Here is a 15,521-nt window from a genome sequence, read left to right as displayed (position 1 = left end):
GCAAGGTTCCCCAGGCAGCAAGCCCCTCTGACCGTGCAGGGGTTAAAAGAAAAACAGCCTCTTAAGTGTGAGATAGTCTGAGGCTTTTTTCACCATATAGTGCCGGTGACGGCAACAGCGACGTCGCGTCAAAACAAATGCATTGTCGATGTCGCTGTCACTTATAGTGGACGCGACGGTCTCCACATGCCAATCAGAGAGCTTCTCTGTCCCTCTGCCTTCCCCCTTGCTGATGTCATTGGCTTGTAGCCAGCGACGTCTCCAAAATATGAATTACAACTTTTGCGACGGCGATGGGTGACGTCATCGGTCGCGTTGCCGGCTGTATAAGAGCAGCCTAAGGCTGCGTCCATAGAAGCACCGACAGCGCTCCTCCGCGCTGACGCTGAGGCTCGACTGCTCAATCAGGAGCGATTACATGGACTAGCAGGCGAGCCAGCGTGCGCGATCGGAGGCGGGGCACTGACGTCACTGGGCCAAAAGCCCGCGAAGCGCCAACGTGCCAACGTCGTCACATTGCTTCACTCCGATTGGGTGTTTCAAACCAACAGCGCGCTCGGGAACAATTTCAGCTGTCGGCTGAAAATCTCAGCGCTTCAGCGCGCATGCGGACGCTCACAGAAGCCCCTTCTGAAGACATCCTCATTGAGGATGACGGGGCTCATCGCGGAGCGTCCGCACTGCTCAGCGCTGTCGGTGCTTCTATGGACGCAGGCTGAGGCACGCTGCTGCTCGAAACGGAGCCCCTGCAGCCGCAATGAGCGGCTTTAGCAGGGGCTCGCGCACGCTTCCGCACGCTTGAAATTCTCCGTTTTGAAACTTGGCGCTCGCCGGAGCGCAGGACCGGTCACGTGAGCGGTTCGCCCAATGAGGGCGAACCAGCTCTGTGACGTCACTGGCCCGCCCCCGCCCCGCCCCCTGACGGCGCGCTGTGTAAGGCCAGGGAAAGCACCGCTTTCCCTGAGCCTCAGCGCGCCTCCGCACTGTTTGGGGCACTATGTCCCAGGCCTAACTGTGGACTCACTGAGACTTCCACTCTAACCTCCAGGCGTGTTACTGACACTTAATAGCTTAATAGTTTTATATTCAAGCAGTCTTTGCAACACTGTTGCACGTTATTTATAACTGCACAGCAGCAGGTTTTGGATACTCTGATCTGTTTGTTTTTCACAAACTATTTTCTCTGAAGTGTGAGCGCCTGGGTTAAAAAGCAGCAGCAGCTCAGTGTGGGCACATTAGATGGTCAATTCCCCTGCTGTGAAGATATTTGGCATGTAGATTGTTAGCTCTTTGGATCAGGGAGTCTGCCTGTGTGGAAAGGGTATTCTGCAGGCTGTAAAGCAGCAGGAAAAGGAGCACTGTGATAAGGCTGAGAACAGTCACGTGTGCACTGCAATAATAAACCTAGGTTTGGTTATTAAAATGGAAGATATAGTTAAAAATGGGCATTCCTGTGTATTTATTAGGGATTTATTAAAAATTAGCCATTCAATATAATGTTTTGGCCGGTTGTACCATTGTGCGATTTGATCTTCAGGATTCATGCAGGAAGCAGACTGTGACAATACAAGCACATTAAGCACCGTATCATATTATCTTCTCATCTTTACAAATACTGCATCAGTGATTCATTTAAAGAAGTCATATTAAATCTATATAATCGGATCACGAGTCTCTTTTAATATTAAGGAATACTTAAATTATACATTTTTAATATCAACTGTTAAAGGTAGTAAATAAGGATAGAAATTATTATTTTAGTGTGGGGGGTTTATTGTAGTAAGTGTGTGTGTGTGGGGGGGGGGGGCGGTTAATGTTGTGCATGCGTGGGGTGGGAGGTTATTGTAGTGTGCGTGTAGGTGGTTATTCTAATTTGTGTATCGTGTGGGGGGGAGGGTACTGTATTGTAGGGGAGAAAGTGTGTGTGTGTGTGTGTGTGTGTGTGTGTGTGTGTGTGTGTGTGTGTGTGTGTGTGTGTGTGTGTGTGTGTGTGTGTGTGTGTGTGTGTGTGTGTGTGTGTGTGTGTGTGTGTGTGAGTGTGTGTGTGGCCGAGGGAAAGGGGGAAATGAATGTGAGGAGTGGAGGATTGAGGGAGCTGGATTGAGTGTGATGGGGGGGGGGAGCGAGTGACAGCAGAGGGGGGGGGGGGGGTCAGAGTGTGAGAGGAAAAGGGGGGAGTTAGGGAGGAGGTGAGAGAAATACTTGAGGAAAGAGGGGGGAATAGAGTGAGGAAGTGTAAAAGAGATGGGGGGGGCTCGCGGGGCCACAACACACTTGGGGGCCAGATGGAGACCCCTGCATCTATGGAATATGTTCACTCATAGTGGGGCCCTGAAAAAAAAATGCCTGGGGCCTACACCTGTACAGCTGCGCCACTGGATGGGTCTCCCAAAAACCTGACAAATATTTAGAATCTCACAGTGTTTGGTCTACCCGTAATTTGCCCCTGCTTGTTTAACCCACTAGGTCAGGTAAGTTTAAAAATAATAATACTTTGTGTTAAAGACCCTCACAATAACAATACATGTTATATGTCGCTGGTGCAATCTCCTTTCCTCTTATCTTATTAGGAGACACAGTGTTAGTTATTCTTCTCTTCAATCCTAATTTGCATAATCTTTCCTCTTACAACATTGCAACCCTGTTAACAAATTGGTGGTAAATTTAACTTTTCCTCCAGTTATATGGTTTATTTATTGTAAAAAAGCTTCCCATTCCATTTTCAGTGTGTGATCACACTAAAGATTTAAAATTAAGTTTAAAAAAAGCTTTAAAATAGATATATATTTTTTTAAAGTAACATAAAATAGCTCAAAATGACCCCAAGGTGCTGAGGATAGCGATGTGTAATCAGAGGCAGATGGTTCATACCGGATTATCTCGCTGCCGTCCTTGATAATCTGATATTAAACATTATGTCCCCGCATGGTGAAGCACTAAGATTTCCCTGAGCATTTGAAGTGGAACAGTAATTGTGTATGATAGAGAAACCAATGAAAACACAAAAATGATTGTGAGTGCTCTTATCTACAATATGTCTTCTTCTCCAACTGTGAAGAAGAATATCCCAACAACGTATAATGAACTGCAACTTGATAAGACTGACATGGCATTTAAAACTTTATGAAATTCACGGGTCCTGCAATTAACTTCAATGCATAAAACCTGATCTAGACTTCAAAGGAACTGAAAGCAGATGAACGCCCAATACTTGGGCACATCAATTAGGGATAGATATTAATACCTACTTCCCTGTTATTAATAATAGTGTCACACTTCCACCAAGCCCAATACTTGGGCACATCAGGTTTGCCACCTACTATACTGATATTAATAGGGGCAGAGTTCCAGCAAGAGCAAGCATGACAGACCCCATTAAAATATAAGCGGTGCTTTGTTTGGTTAGAACTGTATCCCATAAACCAGGGATGCTCAACTCCAGTCCTCAAGACTCCCCAACAGGTCAGATGTTCAGGATATCCCTGCTTCAGCACAGGTGGCTCCATCAGAGGCTCAGTTGAAGAGCCTCTGATTGAGCCACCTGTGCAGAAGCTAGGACTGATTGAATCACGTGTGCTGAAGCTGGGACTGATTGAGCTTTGCGTGCTGAAGCTGGGACGGATTGTGCCACCTGTGCTGAAGCAGGGATATCCTTAAAACCTGAACTTTTGGCTGGTCATGAGGACGGGAGTTGAGCACCTCTGATCTAGGCAAAATAAACTTGAGACTTGCATGCTGGCCCGGGTCAGCCATTTGTGTAGCCCTGGTTTTTAGTGGCGCTTCCCCAGATTACTGTGAATTCCATTGCCCTCCCTTGTACCATGAAACCACCCTGCAAATAAGAAATACATCTCTATTGTGAAGATGGATTGTACAGTAGGTCACAGATCAGAGGAAGGGAAACTCACAAAATCAACATGTTTTTAAATTAATATAAGTCTCCAAACTGGATTTGTTTTTCGATTTTCTGATTTCTCTAAGAAGCAGCATCAGACACCAGGTAATATAAAAAGATTCCCAGTATCGGCCCAAACTGAAGCACATTTTCTTTTCAGAGATAACCACTTTATTTTAGAAATGCGCTGTTAATTGTACCTATTTATATTCGGAATCCATGTACTGTACTTGCTGTATTTCAATGAACATATTCATCAAAAGTACTTGATAAAGTGCGTTCACGCACGAAACTCGTAGGAGGGTGTCTTTACCGCCGCTTTTTTTTTTAATGCAGACGTAATAAAATAATTACTTTTCAACTTGGCCCCTCTCTTTGGCCGTGCACCATATACTCTTCGCTCATCTTACCATTTTTGGCAGCACGCCTACCAAGGAGACACAGGCTAGAGACATACAGGTGTGAGTACATATGCATGCAGTATATTGTCTCATTATTATTACAATGTTCCGGCGGCTTTCCCAATGAGGTTTTGAGGGGTGGGTTTATGCCCACTTGCTCATACCTTCAGGGTAAATTTGCTCCTTAAGGACTTTATTTCTGAGACTCTTAGTCATTTCCTTTAATCATTTGTTGTATTACTATCTCAACTCCTGTGTCTCCATTTATGCGTGAGTCAATGATTTAATTGATCCAGCACGTTGAGCACCTATACCATTTCAAATCTTTTTTCCAAACTGGATTTGTTGGTTTTTCTGATTTCTCTAAGAAGCAGCATCAGACACCAGGTAATATAAAAAGATTCTCAGCACCGGCCCACACTGAAGCACATTTTCTTTCCAGAGATAACCACTTTATTTTAGCAATGCGTTGTTAATTGTACCTATTTATATTCAGAATCCATGTACTTGCTGTATTTCAAACAACATATTCATGAAAAAGCTGAAGTGAACATTTGTATTAGTCCTGCTGCTTTGGAAGGAAGGATGTTGACATGATAATCCATGTTGGAAAACCGCAACATATTACTGGAACAGTAGAGGGAATACTGTACAATGTGCCTGGGTTTGCCTCTATGTTCCAGCCTTTACAAACGACATTTTAGGCTTTTCATGACAAGTGCCACCGTCGTGTCAGTGACTAACTATCTTGCTTTTCTTACACATAAAAATAGCTCAGTGCTAACATCTCTGCACTGAATTGAATTGGACACATCTAGAGAAATGGTATCAAAGCAAGCTATTCCATGTCAGAAAAATGAGGCCATTAGCGTGTAGCAAGGACGCCTGACAATAGCCGATGTCGATCACAGATATGGGTTTGGAAAACCGCTTTTGGGGTTCATTTGATTCTGGTATTTATCAATTAAGTTAACTCCTTCCCTGCCTTCACAGCATCAGTGCCTACTCTATCCAGTCATTGGAGATGTTCCAAATACCAAAAGCTCCAGCTGCTGCGTTACTGTCATATTACTTTTATGTACTGAAAACATGTAAATCTGATGATCACCTTGAGAAAGGTCCCGCTTGCGGTCCGAAACGTCGGTATGGTGTCTTGTCAACCACAATATATTATTTTTGACCACCCATGGAGTGCTGCCTGTGATTTCGTCTCACCACGGTATCGTATTGCCTATCATACTATATAGGATTTGCACCCACTTTATTGACTTTCCTGACGGAGTGCCTGCTGTTCCTTGCTTTATATATATAAATATATATATATATATATATATAAATATATATATATATATATCCTCAGTGCAGTATGTGATTTTTAAGGTGTTAAATGGTCCCTGCTATTTAACACCTTAAGTCATAAAATACATACTGCACAGGGGGGAGGGATAGGCTTCAGTCAGATATATTCCAGGATGCACTGTTTTTAAGTAAAAACCTCTCTTGCTTTATCTATCCATTGTAACACCGCTGGAAGAAGAGATCAGTGTATCTCGAAAGCTTGCACAAATAAAAGCATTTTGTTAGCCACAGAACGGTATCGTCTATTTAATTTTTTATATATATATATATATATATATATATATACAGTGTTCGACAAACCTATACATTTGCTCGCCCCGGGCGAGTGGATTAAACCCCCGGGCGAGTAAATATTGGCCCAAGCAGCACATGTTTGGTACTAGGTGGCGAGTAGATTTTTTGGTGATTTGTCAACCACTATATATATATATATATATATATATATATATATATATATATATATATATATATATATATATATATATTATTATATATATATATATATATATATATATATATATTATTATTAAGGATGGGTACAAACATTTAAATTTTGAAAAATAATTTCCAATGTTTTTTTTACAAATCCAAAACTGAAACAGAAACAAATAGAGTTTGACCAAAACCATAATAAAAACAAAACAGACATTTTTTTAAGAACCAAATCCAGACCCAAAACACGTCATTTGTTTTAGAAACAAAACCAGAACAGCAGTGAATATGTATGTAATAATAATAATAATAATAGCATGTTCTTGTATAGCGCTGCTAGTTTTACATATGCCCAGACCACCAGTGAATATGCCCAGAACACCAGTGAATATGCCCAGAACACCAGTGAAAGTGCTCACTCCTCATTCCTTCAAGGAGAGAAAAATAAATATTTCAAAGAGGGAAAAAAGCTTCAATCCATATTAAGACCAAGACTGCCACCTGCAGGCAGTAAACAGGTCTAACACAAATCTCAAATTACAGGGTTAGATAAGAAGGGAAGATACAAAGGTCAGCAGTACTACTCACTGCTTCTTTACTCTTCAGCAACTTGACTTTTTGTGGAAATCAACTCCTGTTTTGAACAATTTTATTAAAGAGAAAATAATTGTACATTAGCCCCACCTGGTACAGAGCGAGAGAGTGTCCGTATCTCTGCAGAGGTCCTCTCAAAACCGGCACCACGTTCCATATACTGCTCTCTACGTTGTAGCTGTTAGGAAATGAGAATTACAATTCATATATCATACATGATGAGACAATTCCTAAACACAGTTATGCTGCAATAATGTTTTCTGAGGGTCCGGTAGCCCATTGCTTTCAGTTCTAGTAACCAGAGTCGGTTTTAGACAAGCGTAGGTTGTGATTTATAGATATAGCTTGTGAGATCTTGAAGATACCGACAGGCTCAACAGATTGGCAACACTCACTGAATCCGGAATGGGACGTTTGGTCACGGCCGTTTCGCCATGTCCAAATGATCGCCGGCATTCGGCCACAGAGAGACCCTCCGCCGCAGCCGATCTGCCCCTGGATAGTGAGCCACCGCCCGCTTCTACTACAAGGTAAGTTTTAGGGGTTTAGTGATTAGAGTAGGGGATTAACTTTGTGGGGTTTTAGTGGTTTGGGTAGGGGGTTAACTTTAGGGATTTTAGTGGATAGTGTAGGGGGTTAATTTAAGGGGTTAAGGATTTTAGGGTAGGGGGTAGTATATGGGGTTAATATTAGGGGGTATTGCGGTAAGGGTTAAGGTTAGGGACTTCCCTTAGCAGTGAAGCGGCAGACGGAAGAGTGTCCCGGCAGCGAGGTACGTTGCACGGCGAGCCGTGACCAAATGTCCTAGACCACACTGAATCATTAATGGAAAGGTTTTCTTCCCCGGTAGAATGGAGACGTGTCCTTCATAAAAACGTCCAGGTACTGCAGCCATTGTTTGAAATGTTGAATACTTGAGGCTATGCAGAAAGCTGGCTATGTCAGCATCACAGCGTTAGTGAAAACGTATCCTGCCGTTGGCGTCAAATGGGTCAAAGAAATGTTTTATCACATATCTTATGTGACCTTAGTTTCGCTTTCCGGTCCCACGAGGATCAAGCCACCTTAAACGAACAGATCCATCCCTTCATTATATAGATGTAGCCAGACCTACTGGCCGTGGCACCGCGGACTAACAAGCCAAAGTCCGTGGCACCGGGGACAGTGTCTGCCGCGATGGAGGTGCAGGGGGTCCATGCTTCTGAATGGGACCCCCGCAGCGTTTATCCTTTCTGTGCCGTGATCACGCGTGGCAGAGACACCGAAGACACTTGCTTTGCTATATCTGTAAGCATCTAGGGCAGGGGTGGCCAACTCCAGTCTCCTCAAGGGCCACCAACAGGTCGGGTTTTCAGGATATCCCTGCTTCAGCAGAGGTGGCTCAATTCCTGTGCTGAAGCAGGGACTGGGTGAGCCATCTGTGCTGAAAAAGGGATATCCTGAAAACCTGACCTGTTGGTGGCCCTTAGGACTGAAGTTGGCCACCACTGAGCTAGGGACTCTTCCAGAATTCATTCTGTTTATATAATCACTCCCTAAAAGTACCTTTGATACATTGTTGCTAAGAAAGCAATGCAATATTAAAATTAGAAAAGTCATTACTGGAGCTTGATACGTACTCCAGGGGAATATGCAATTAAAAATGAGCAAGTCATCACAGGAGATTGATTAATAATAAATAACGGCATATTTATAAAACACCAAATAACAGCACCTCAGAGCTCTCCAGCCTTTACCAAACCAGACGGTAAGATGTCACTTACTTTAACACCATCTGGAAAGAGCTGTAGTTAAAGGCGTATCCACCAATCACCCACATAAACTTTCCGTGCAGGACGGCCTTGTGGGATGCACGGCCAACTGAGGGGCTGAACGGCTTCACATTGGGCAGAATCCAGTACGAGTCTGTGGAGGGGACATTCAGAGAGCAGTCTGGTCCTGTGACAGAAATGTAGAGAGAGAGCTGTCAAAAAGCTGACCTTCCAGGTGTATGTATAGGTTATATCATTTCATTTGAATGCAGACAGTGGTGAGAAACTACTTAATAAGTCATTGGGGTCAGTGTTGTCAGCATCTTAGGTGATAAATTGTGTCTCAAGCCTGGGATTCCAGGAAGTGTGGAGGGCGAGGCAAGTGTTCCAATCCTACCAGAGCGCTCCATGCTTGAAATGTCTAATTATTTGACATACAAATGACTGAACAGTCTACAAGTTGTTGCACGTTTTCAGTAAATTATACCATATGGGGCGTCGGACATTGCAAAAGTGCACATAGAAGGGGCCAACACAGAAAGCAAGTCTATAGATTCACTTGTAAGATACGCATCTCATCCAGTGACACCCTTCATGTAATCATTAGTTGCGTTGTGTATGAGAGCCGTATGGAATTTCCAATTGTGTGCAATAAACGCAGCAAAAATACATGGAGAAGTATATTTGTCTCTATGCACCATTCCTTATTTATGGAATGCTTTATTACTTTACCTAACACACACTGGTTGCCATGATATGCAATAACACAAGAGAACTATTACATTTAACCGCCTACAAACATAGATGCAGGTGAGAATAAGTTATGGCTTTACTCTTTGTATATTCTGTTTCTTTCTGATTACATGAAACCTGCACACTCTGCAATATATATATGAATTTCTCAACTCTGACATGAATTAAGTAGACATACTGTAGCAACATTAGTCCAGTTAGATAGTGCAGAGTGAATGAGTACTTCAGTACACAGAACACACAAAAGGTGGGATAAGAAAACAGATGTATAAGGAGATGAGCCACAAAGCTCCATTTAATCAGGGCTCGTAACGTAACATTGTCTAAAACAGCAGCGCACGTTATTTGCAGTTTAACACATATCAACAAAATGGATGTGCAAAAACAAGGGCCGTTGTATATCTCATTAGCAGCGGCTTAATGTCACGTTATTGTAGCACAACGTTGCATCAGCTTCCAATAACGTGATGTTAAGCATGTCTTACTCCCAGCCGGACCTTGTTACAGGGCTTTTTCGGAGTCGAGAGATAGTCTATTTTAGTAGAGTACTCGTCATTTAAAGTACCATAATTCTCAGGCATCTCTCTTGTGTGTTTACAGGTATATCCTCTCATGTGAGGCTTAAGGAGGTCCTTCTCCTCTTCTGATAGAGCCACCTGTGCTGAAGCAGGGATATGCTTAAAACTGGACCTGTTAGGGGGCGGAGCGGGTGTCTTGAGGGCTTGAGTTGAGCCCCCCTGGAGTAATCCCAAGTTTAGCTATGACTTCACCAATGTGTAAGTTCCTGCGTTATCCCTTACAGGCTTTAGTGGATCTGCGCTGGGTGACCTCTTTTGCATCTCATTATCACTAACGGACCTTATAATTAACGCACTACTCTTTCTCGGGGGGGGTGGGGAAGGAACATAACTTAACGTTACGTTATCAGCCTTTGAAGATATGCGGTAAGGCCTAACGTGAAGTCACAGAGATTTGGGAATCTGGCCCAAGGAGAGCTCCAGATGACTGATAGAACATAAATAAGGAGAGTAGCATTGTGCTTATAACAGAACTCAAACTGTGTTACCAGCACATAGCAAAAAATGATACATTTTACCAAAGTTGACCTACAGTAGCTCTAATAATAACAGTTTGATTAGATATGTTCTGGCCTGAAAACTAGGCCTGTCTGTAGCCCTCTAGGTCTGAACTTACTCAGCCCTGAGATACATGAGATGCAGGATTCCCTTTGCGCACCTCTTGCCGGGGCACTGCTTATTTGTTCACCAGAACTTCCAGAACACCTGAGGCTGGGGGGAAAGAACTGAGAATCTGCACCAAGTTACCCACCAGTTTAGGTAAATACTGTTCAGAGAAAGGATTGTAGGCAGATGGGAGACTATGATGAACTTGCTGCCTCCGCTGTATATGTGGGAACAAGCGCAGGTGCCTTATAATAACCTTGTGTCATTTCACAATAATGCAAACTGAGCTTCACTGATAAATCCGCTGCTGATGTTTATTCAGCTTGTGTTGGAAAGGCGCCGTTTTGTCCTTTTATCAGTAGGCTCGTAGCAGAATCACCCGAAAGCTGGAGGACTACTGAGGAAGTGTAAATAATACATATTTTGACATTTTCTTTATTATCCTAAAATAGCATTCGGAGCAGAATTTGCAGGCTCAATGAATCCATACCTAAGAGTGTACCGTCTATAGTAGGGGTTGTTGCGCCCCTCCACCCCTCACCTCGTGCGGCATCACGTGACCTGCGCCGCCATTTGACACCACATTGCCATGGTCACGTGTCTTGAAGCCGGCTGAATCTCGGTAAGTACAGGTTGCAGAGGCCTCAAGCTCTTCCCCTGGCATTTCATTTAAATGCCTTGGGGAAGAGCGCAGGACCTCTGCAACCGTCCGTGCCCCCCAGTTTGCGCACCGCTGGTCTAGAGAGATAAAAAGACATGCCCATGGCCAGGTCTTCTTACACTAGATCTTAAATTGAGTTTTTCCACACCAAAGACAAGTGTTTGAACCATTCTGCCACTCCTCTTATAACATATGAAGTGATCATGGTGCTTCGCAATAGGCAACGTTTTCAGCTCTAGACATCAGTTTGATCATGTTTCCAGCTCACACATTATTTGGGGCTCTTTTTTATTAAGCAATGCAACCTTTGATAAGAGAGCTGTATGTGGTACGGACCTGTTGGAAATGGTAAATGTTTATGTTCTGAAAATATGAAACAACAGTATTTATCTTCACTTATACCATCCACATATAATATTCATGAATGCCTGTGCACGATCACTGGCTGAAACATTATTCAAACAAACAAAGAATATATGTATAAACATATATATATACAGTGTTCGACAAACCTATACATTTGCTCGCCCCGGGCGAGTGGATTTAACATCGTGGCGAGCTCCTATTGGCCCAAGCAGCACACGTGTGGTACTAGGTGGCGAGTAGAGTTTTTTGTTCGGCGAGTAGATTTTTTGGTGATTTGTCGACCACTGTGTGTATATATATATATATATATATATATATATATATACACATATATAGGGTGTCCATATCCCCTCTTTATTTTATCTCAGATTATATGGCCTACCACTGAGGTGGGAGCTTGTGTCCTATGGATTACTGTTTAATTCTTATAGTGTGTGGTACATGTTGTGTTAGGGTGACCAGATTTCCAAAAGTAAAAACTGGGACACATTTAAAAATATATATATTTTATAAAACAAATGACATCATCAACGGTGCTTTATATCTCTTTTATGTCTCTCCACCCCTCTCACACACACAGTCTATTCTCTCTCCCCCCCCCACCCCTCCATTCTTGTTCCCCTCCCATCCCCGTTCCCCTTCCCATCCCTCCATTCTCGTTCCACCGTTCTCATTCTCTCTCCCCCATTCTCTATGTGTCTCTCTCCCCCATTCTCTGTGTCTCTCTCCCCCATTCTGTCTCTCTCTCCCCCATCCTGTGTCTTTCTCTCCCCCATCCTGTGTCTTTCTCTCCCCCATCCTGTCTCTCTCTCCCATTCTGTGTGTCTCTCACTCCCCAATTTTGTGTCTCTCGCTCTCTCCCCCATTCTCTGTGTGTGTGTCTTGCTCTCACCCATTCTCTGAGTGTGTGTGTCTCTCTCATTCTGTGTCTCTATCTCTCTCCCCCATACTGTCTCTCCCCCCATACTGTCTCTCTCTCTCTCTCTCCCCATGCTTTGTGTCTCTCTCCCCATGCTTTGTGTCTCTCTCCCCATGATGTGTATCTCTCCCCATGCTGTGTCTCTCTCCCAATGCTGTCTCTCTCTCACCATGCTGTCTCTCTCTCACCATGCTGTCTCTCTCTCACCATGCTGTCTCTCTCTCACCATGCTGTCTCTCTCTCACCATGCTGTCTCTCTCTCACCATGCTGTCTCTCTCTCACCATGCTGTCTCTCTCTCTCTCTCTCTCCCCCCATGCTGTGTGTCTGTCTCTCTCTCTCCATGCTGTGTCTCCCCCCCCATGCTGTGTGTGTCTCTCTCTCTCCCCATGCTGTGTGTGTGTGTCTCTCTCGTCCCATGCTGTATCTCTCTCTTTCCCCATGCTGTGTGCGTCTCTCTCTCTCCCCATGCTGTGTGTGTCTCTTTCCCCATGCTGTGTGTCTCTCTCCCTATGCTGTGTGTCTCTCTCCCCATGCTGTATCTCTCTCTCTTTCCCCATGCTCTGTGTGTCTCTCTCTCCCCATATGCTGTGTGTGTCTCTCTCTCCCCATGCTGTGTGCGTGTCTCTCTCCCCATGCTGTGTGCATGTCTCTCTCCCCATGCAGTGCGTGTGTCTCTCTCCCCATGCAGTGCGTGTGTCTCTCTCTCCCCATGCTGTGTGTGTCTCTCTTTCCCCGTGCTGTGTGTCTCTCTCCCCATGCTGTGTCTCTCTCTTTTCCCATATGCTGTGTGTCTCTCTCCCCATGCTGTGTGTCTCTCTGCCCATATGCTGTGTGTATGTCTCTCTCCCCATATGCTGTGTGTGTGTCTCTCTCTCCCCATATGCTGTGTGTCTCTCTCTCCCCATATGGTGTGTGTGTGTGTGTGTGTGTGTGTGTGTGTGTGTGTGTGTGTGTGTCTGTGTCACTCTCCCCATATGCTGTGTGTGTCTCTCTCCCCATTATGTGTTTCTGTCTCCCTATATTGAGTGAGTGCGTGTGTGTGTGTGTCTACCTGTCACCGTGGAATGTGTGGGGGTGGAGGGCACCTTGAGCACTGGCAGCAGACACCGGAAGTTCTCACTGCTGGGGCTCTGCTGACACTAATCCCGCCCCCAACCTCTGAAGCTCAGACACAGCTCTGCTCGCCTCCTGCTCTCCTCCCTGTATTCTTGCTCTCTGCTGGCCCCCCTGCTCTGATGGTCAAAACCGGGACAGCCACAAAAAAAGGGACATTTTAAAGAATAACGGGCCGTCGGGACAGACATTAAAAAATGGGACTGTCCTGGCTAAATCGGAACATCTGGTCACCCTATGTTGAGTGAGACTGAAGTGACTAGACACAACACAGTGGAAATTAATTATAACAAGCTTTATATACTCATATATAGCTATAATTTGTGGTGTTACATATCTCATATGAATCAGTACAGTGACTCTTAATCTCAATCACTCCCTACACATATTTGTGACCTAGGGGGAGACGCGTCACAGAGGCGTCAGAGGCATGCCCATGACATCATGTGAGCGGTTCGCCCTCATTGGCTGAACCGCACACGTGACACGGCCGTTGCGCGGCAAATTCATATGATTTTGTCTGCTCTGTGATCGCGAGCACCATCGCTTTTCGGCGCACGGTTGCGCACTCCATGGCATGCCTCATAGGCATGGCGCATACTTTATTGTAATTGGGAAGCACTTTGAGTCCTTTTGGGAGAAAAGCGCTATTGTATTGTATTGTATTGTATGTCTTTATTTATATAGCGCCATTAATGTACATAGCGCTTCACAGCAGTAATACAATACTATATGAAATAAAGTTCTTATTATATGAAATAAAGGTATTAATAAAGGTATTAATATCAATGTACTGCTAAAATATTTTATAAATACTTGGAATGTATTTATTGCTCTTTGTGATTGTTTAAACATTTTCGACGACACCACAGCAGCCTCTCCGATACCACTGGGGGTGTACAGATTACACCAATCCTTGCTCAGTTACCTACAGTTGTGTGAAAAAGAAAGTACACCTGAAGGTTTGGTGAGAGTGCGGATAACATCTTTGGAATATTGACATCTTGTGGATATTTTGAACAATGCATTGCAACAAGACTTCTGAATGAACAGTGGTGGAAGATCTGACACGGTGTAATATGTTGTGTGTTGTTGTTCATCTGGGGTTGTATTTACCTAATTTTAAGACCTGCTAAGGAACAGATTATTGTTATTATGTCCTGATATGTAAAACCATAGAATTCAAAGAGGGTGTACTTTCTTTTTCACACAACTGTACATCTCCTGAATGGAAGGAATTCCAGATCTTCTACCACTGTCAATACAGAAGTCTTGTTGCGATGCATTGTTCAAAATATCCACAAGATGTCGCTATAATTCCAAAGATGTTATCCGCACTCTCACCAAACCTTCAGGAATAATGGCTAAGCTCTCATGAACTTTCTGCACACCTGCAAGAACTTTGTAAATGGTTCCGCCAAAAAGTTTACTACAATTTCGCTGAACGCTAAAAGTCACTGGGCATTGCATGTTCAATTAATTACAATTATGTCTTTGAAATTTGGTCGAACTTTGAATTTGAGTTTCGCTGCTTTTGCAAACTTTCAGGGAGTTCGCACGAAACGGCGGAGAAGACAATCTCGCCAGATTCGTCAATTTCCAAGAATGCACATATACAGCCTTTTTTTAAACTCAATTTACCCTTCATTTTTTAAAGGGGCTGAAATAATTTGTTCTGCAAATCTCAGGAATCACTCCCAAGCAACAATGTATTCAGACTTCTGCCTTTTGCTGACAGGGGAACCTGCAACCTTCAAGCCCAAAAAGAGTTAACTCCCGGGTAGCCAAACTCCAGTGCTCAAGGGTTACAAAGAGGTCAGGTTTTCAGGATATCCCTGCTTCAGTACAGGTGGCTAGGTCAGTGGCAGTCGAAGACAAAGACTGAGGCACTGATCGAGCCACCTTTGCTGAAGCAGAGGTATCCTGAAAACCTGACCTCTTGGTAGTCCTTGAGGACTGGAGATGGCTACCCCTGTGTTAACCTGTATAGCCAGATTCACTCCATGTCATCATGTAATCCAGTCCTTGCTTTGTAAATATCCTAATGCTATAAGAATGCAGGGCTACTAGTAAAGCACGTTAGAATTAGAA

The 15,521-nt window shown here is 43.9% G+C and overlaps 1 protein-coding gene across 8 annotated transcripts in view; it reads right to left on the bottom strand.

The window, feature by feature from the left end:
• ATRNL1 (attractin like 1) overlaps positions 1-15,521 on the bottom strand; it is a 662,687-nt gene that overhangs the window by 540,912 nt on the left and 106,254 nt on the right. For all 8 annotated transcript variants that reach the window (XM_075611983.1, XM_075611984.1, XM_075611985.1 and 5 more), the window contains 2 exons: positions 8,445-8,619; positions 6,772-6,859 (listed from right to left, as the gene is read on the bottom strand). In XM_075611983.1, the coding sequence (XP_075468098.1) occupies positions 6,772-6,859; positions 8,445-8,619 (263 nt within the window). The remainder of the gene's footprint in view (positions 1-6,771; positions 6,860-8,444; positions 8,620-15,521) is intronic.

Source organism: Ascaphus truei, chromosome 8 (assembly GCF_040206685.1).
Source record: "Ascaphus truei isolate aAscTru1 chromosome 8, aAscTru1.hap1, whole genome shotgun sequence".
Lineage (NCBI taxonomy): Eukaryota > Metazoa > Chordata > Amphibia > Anura > Ascaphidae > Ascaphus > Ascaphus truei.
The sequence above is the reverse complement of the archived record's forward strand: the minus strand, read 5'-3'. Positions and strand labels throughout refer to the sequence as shown.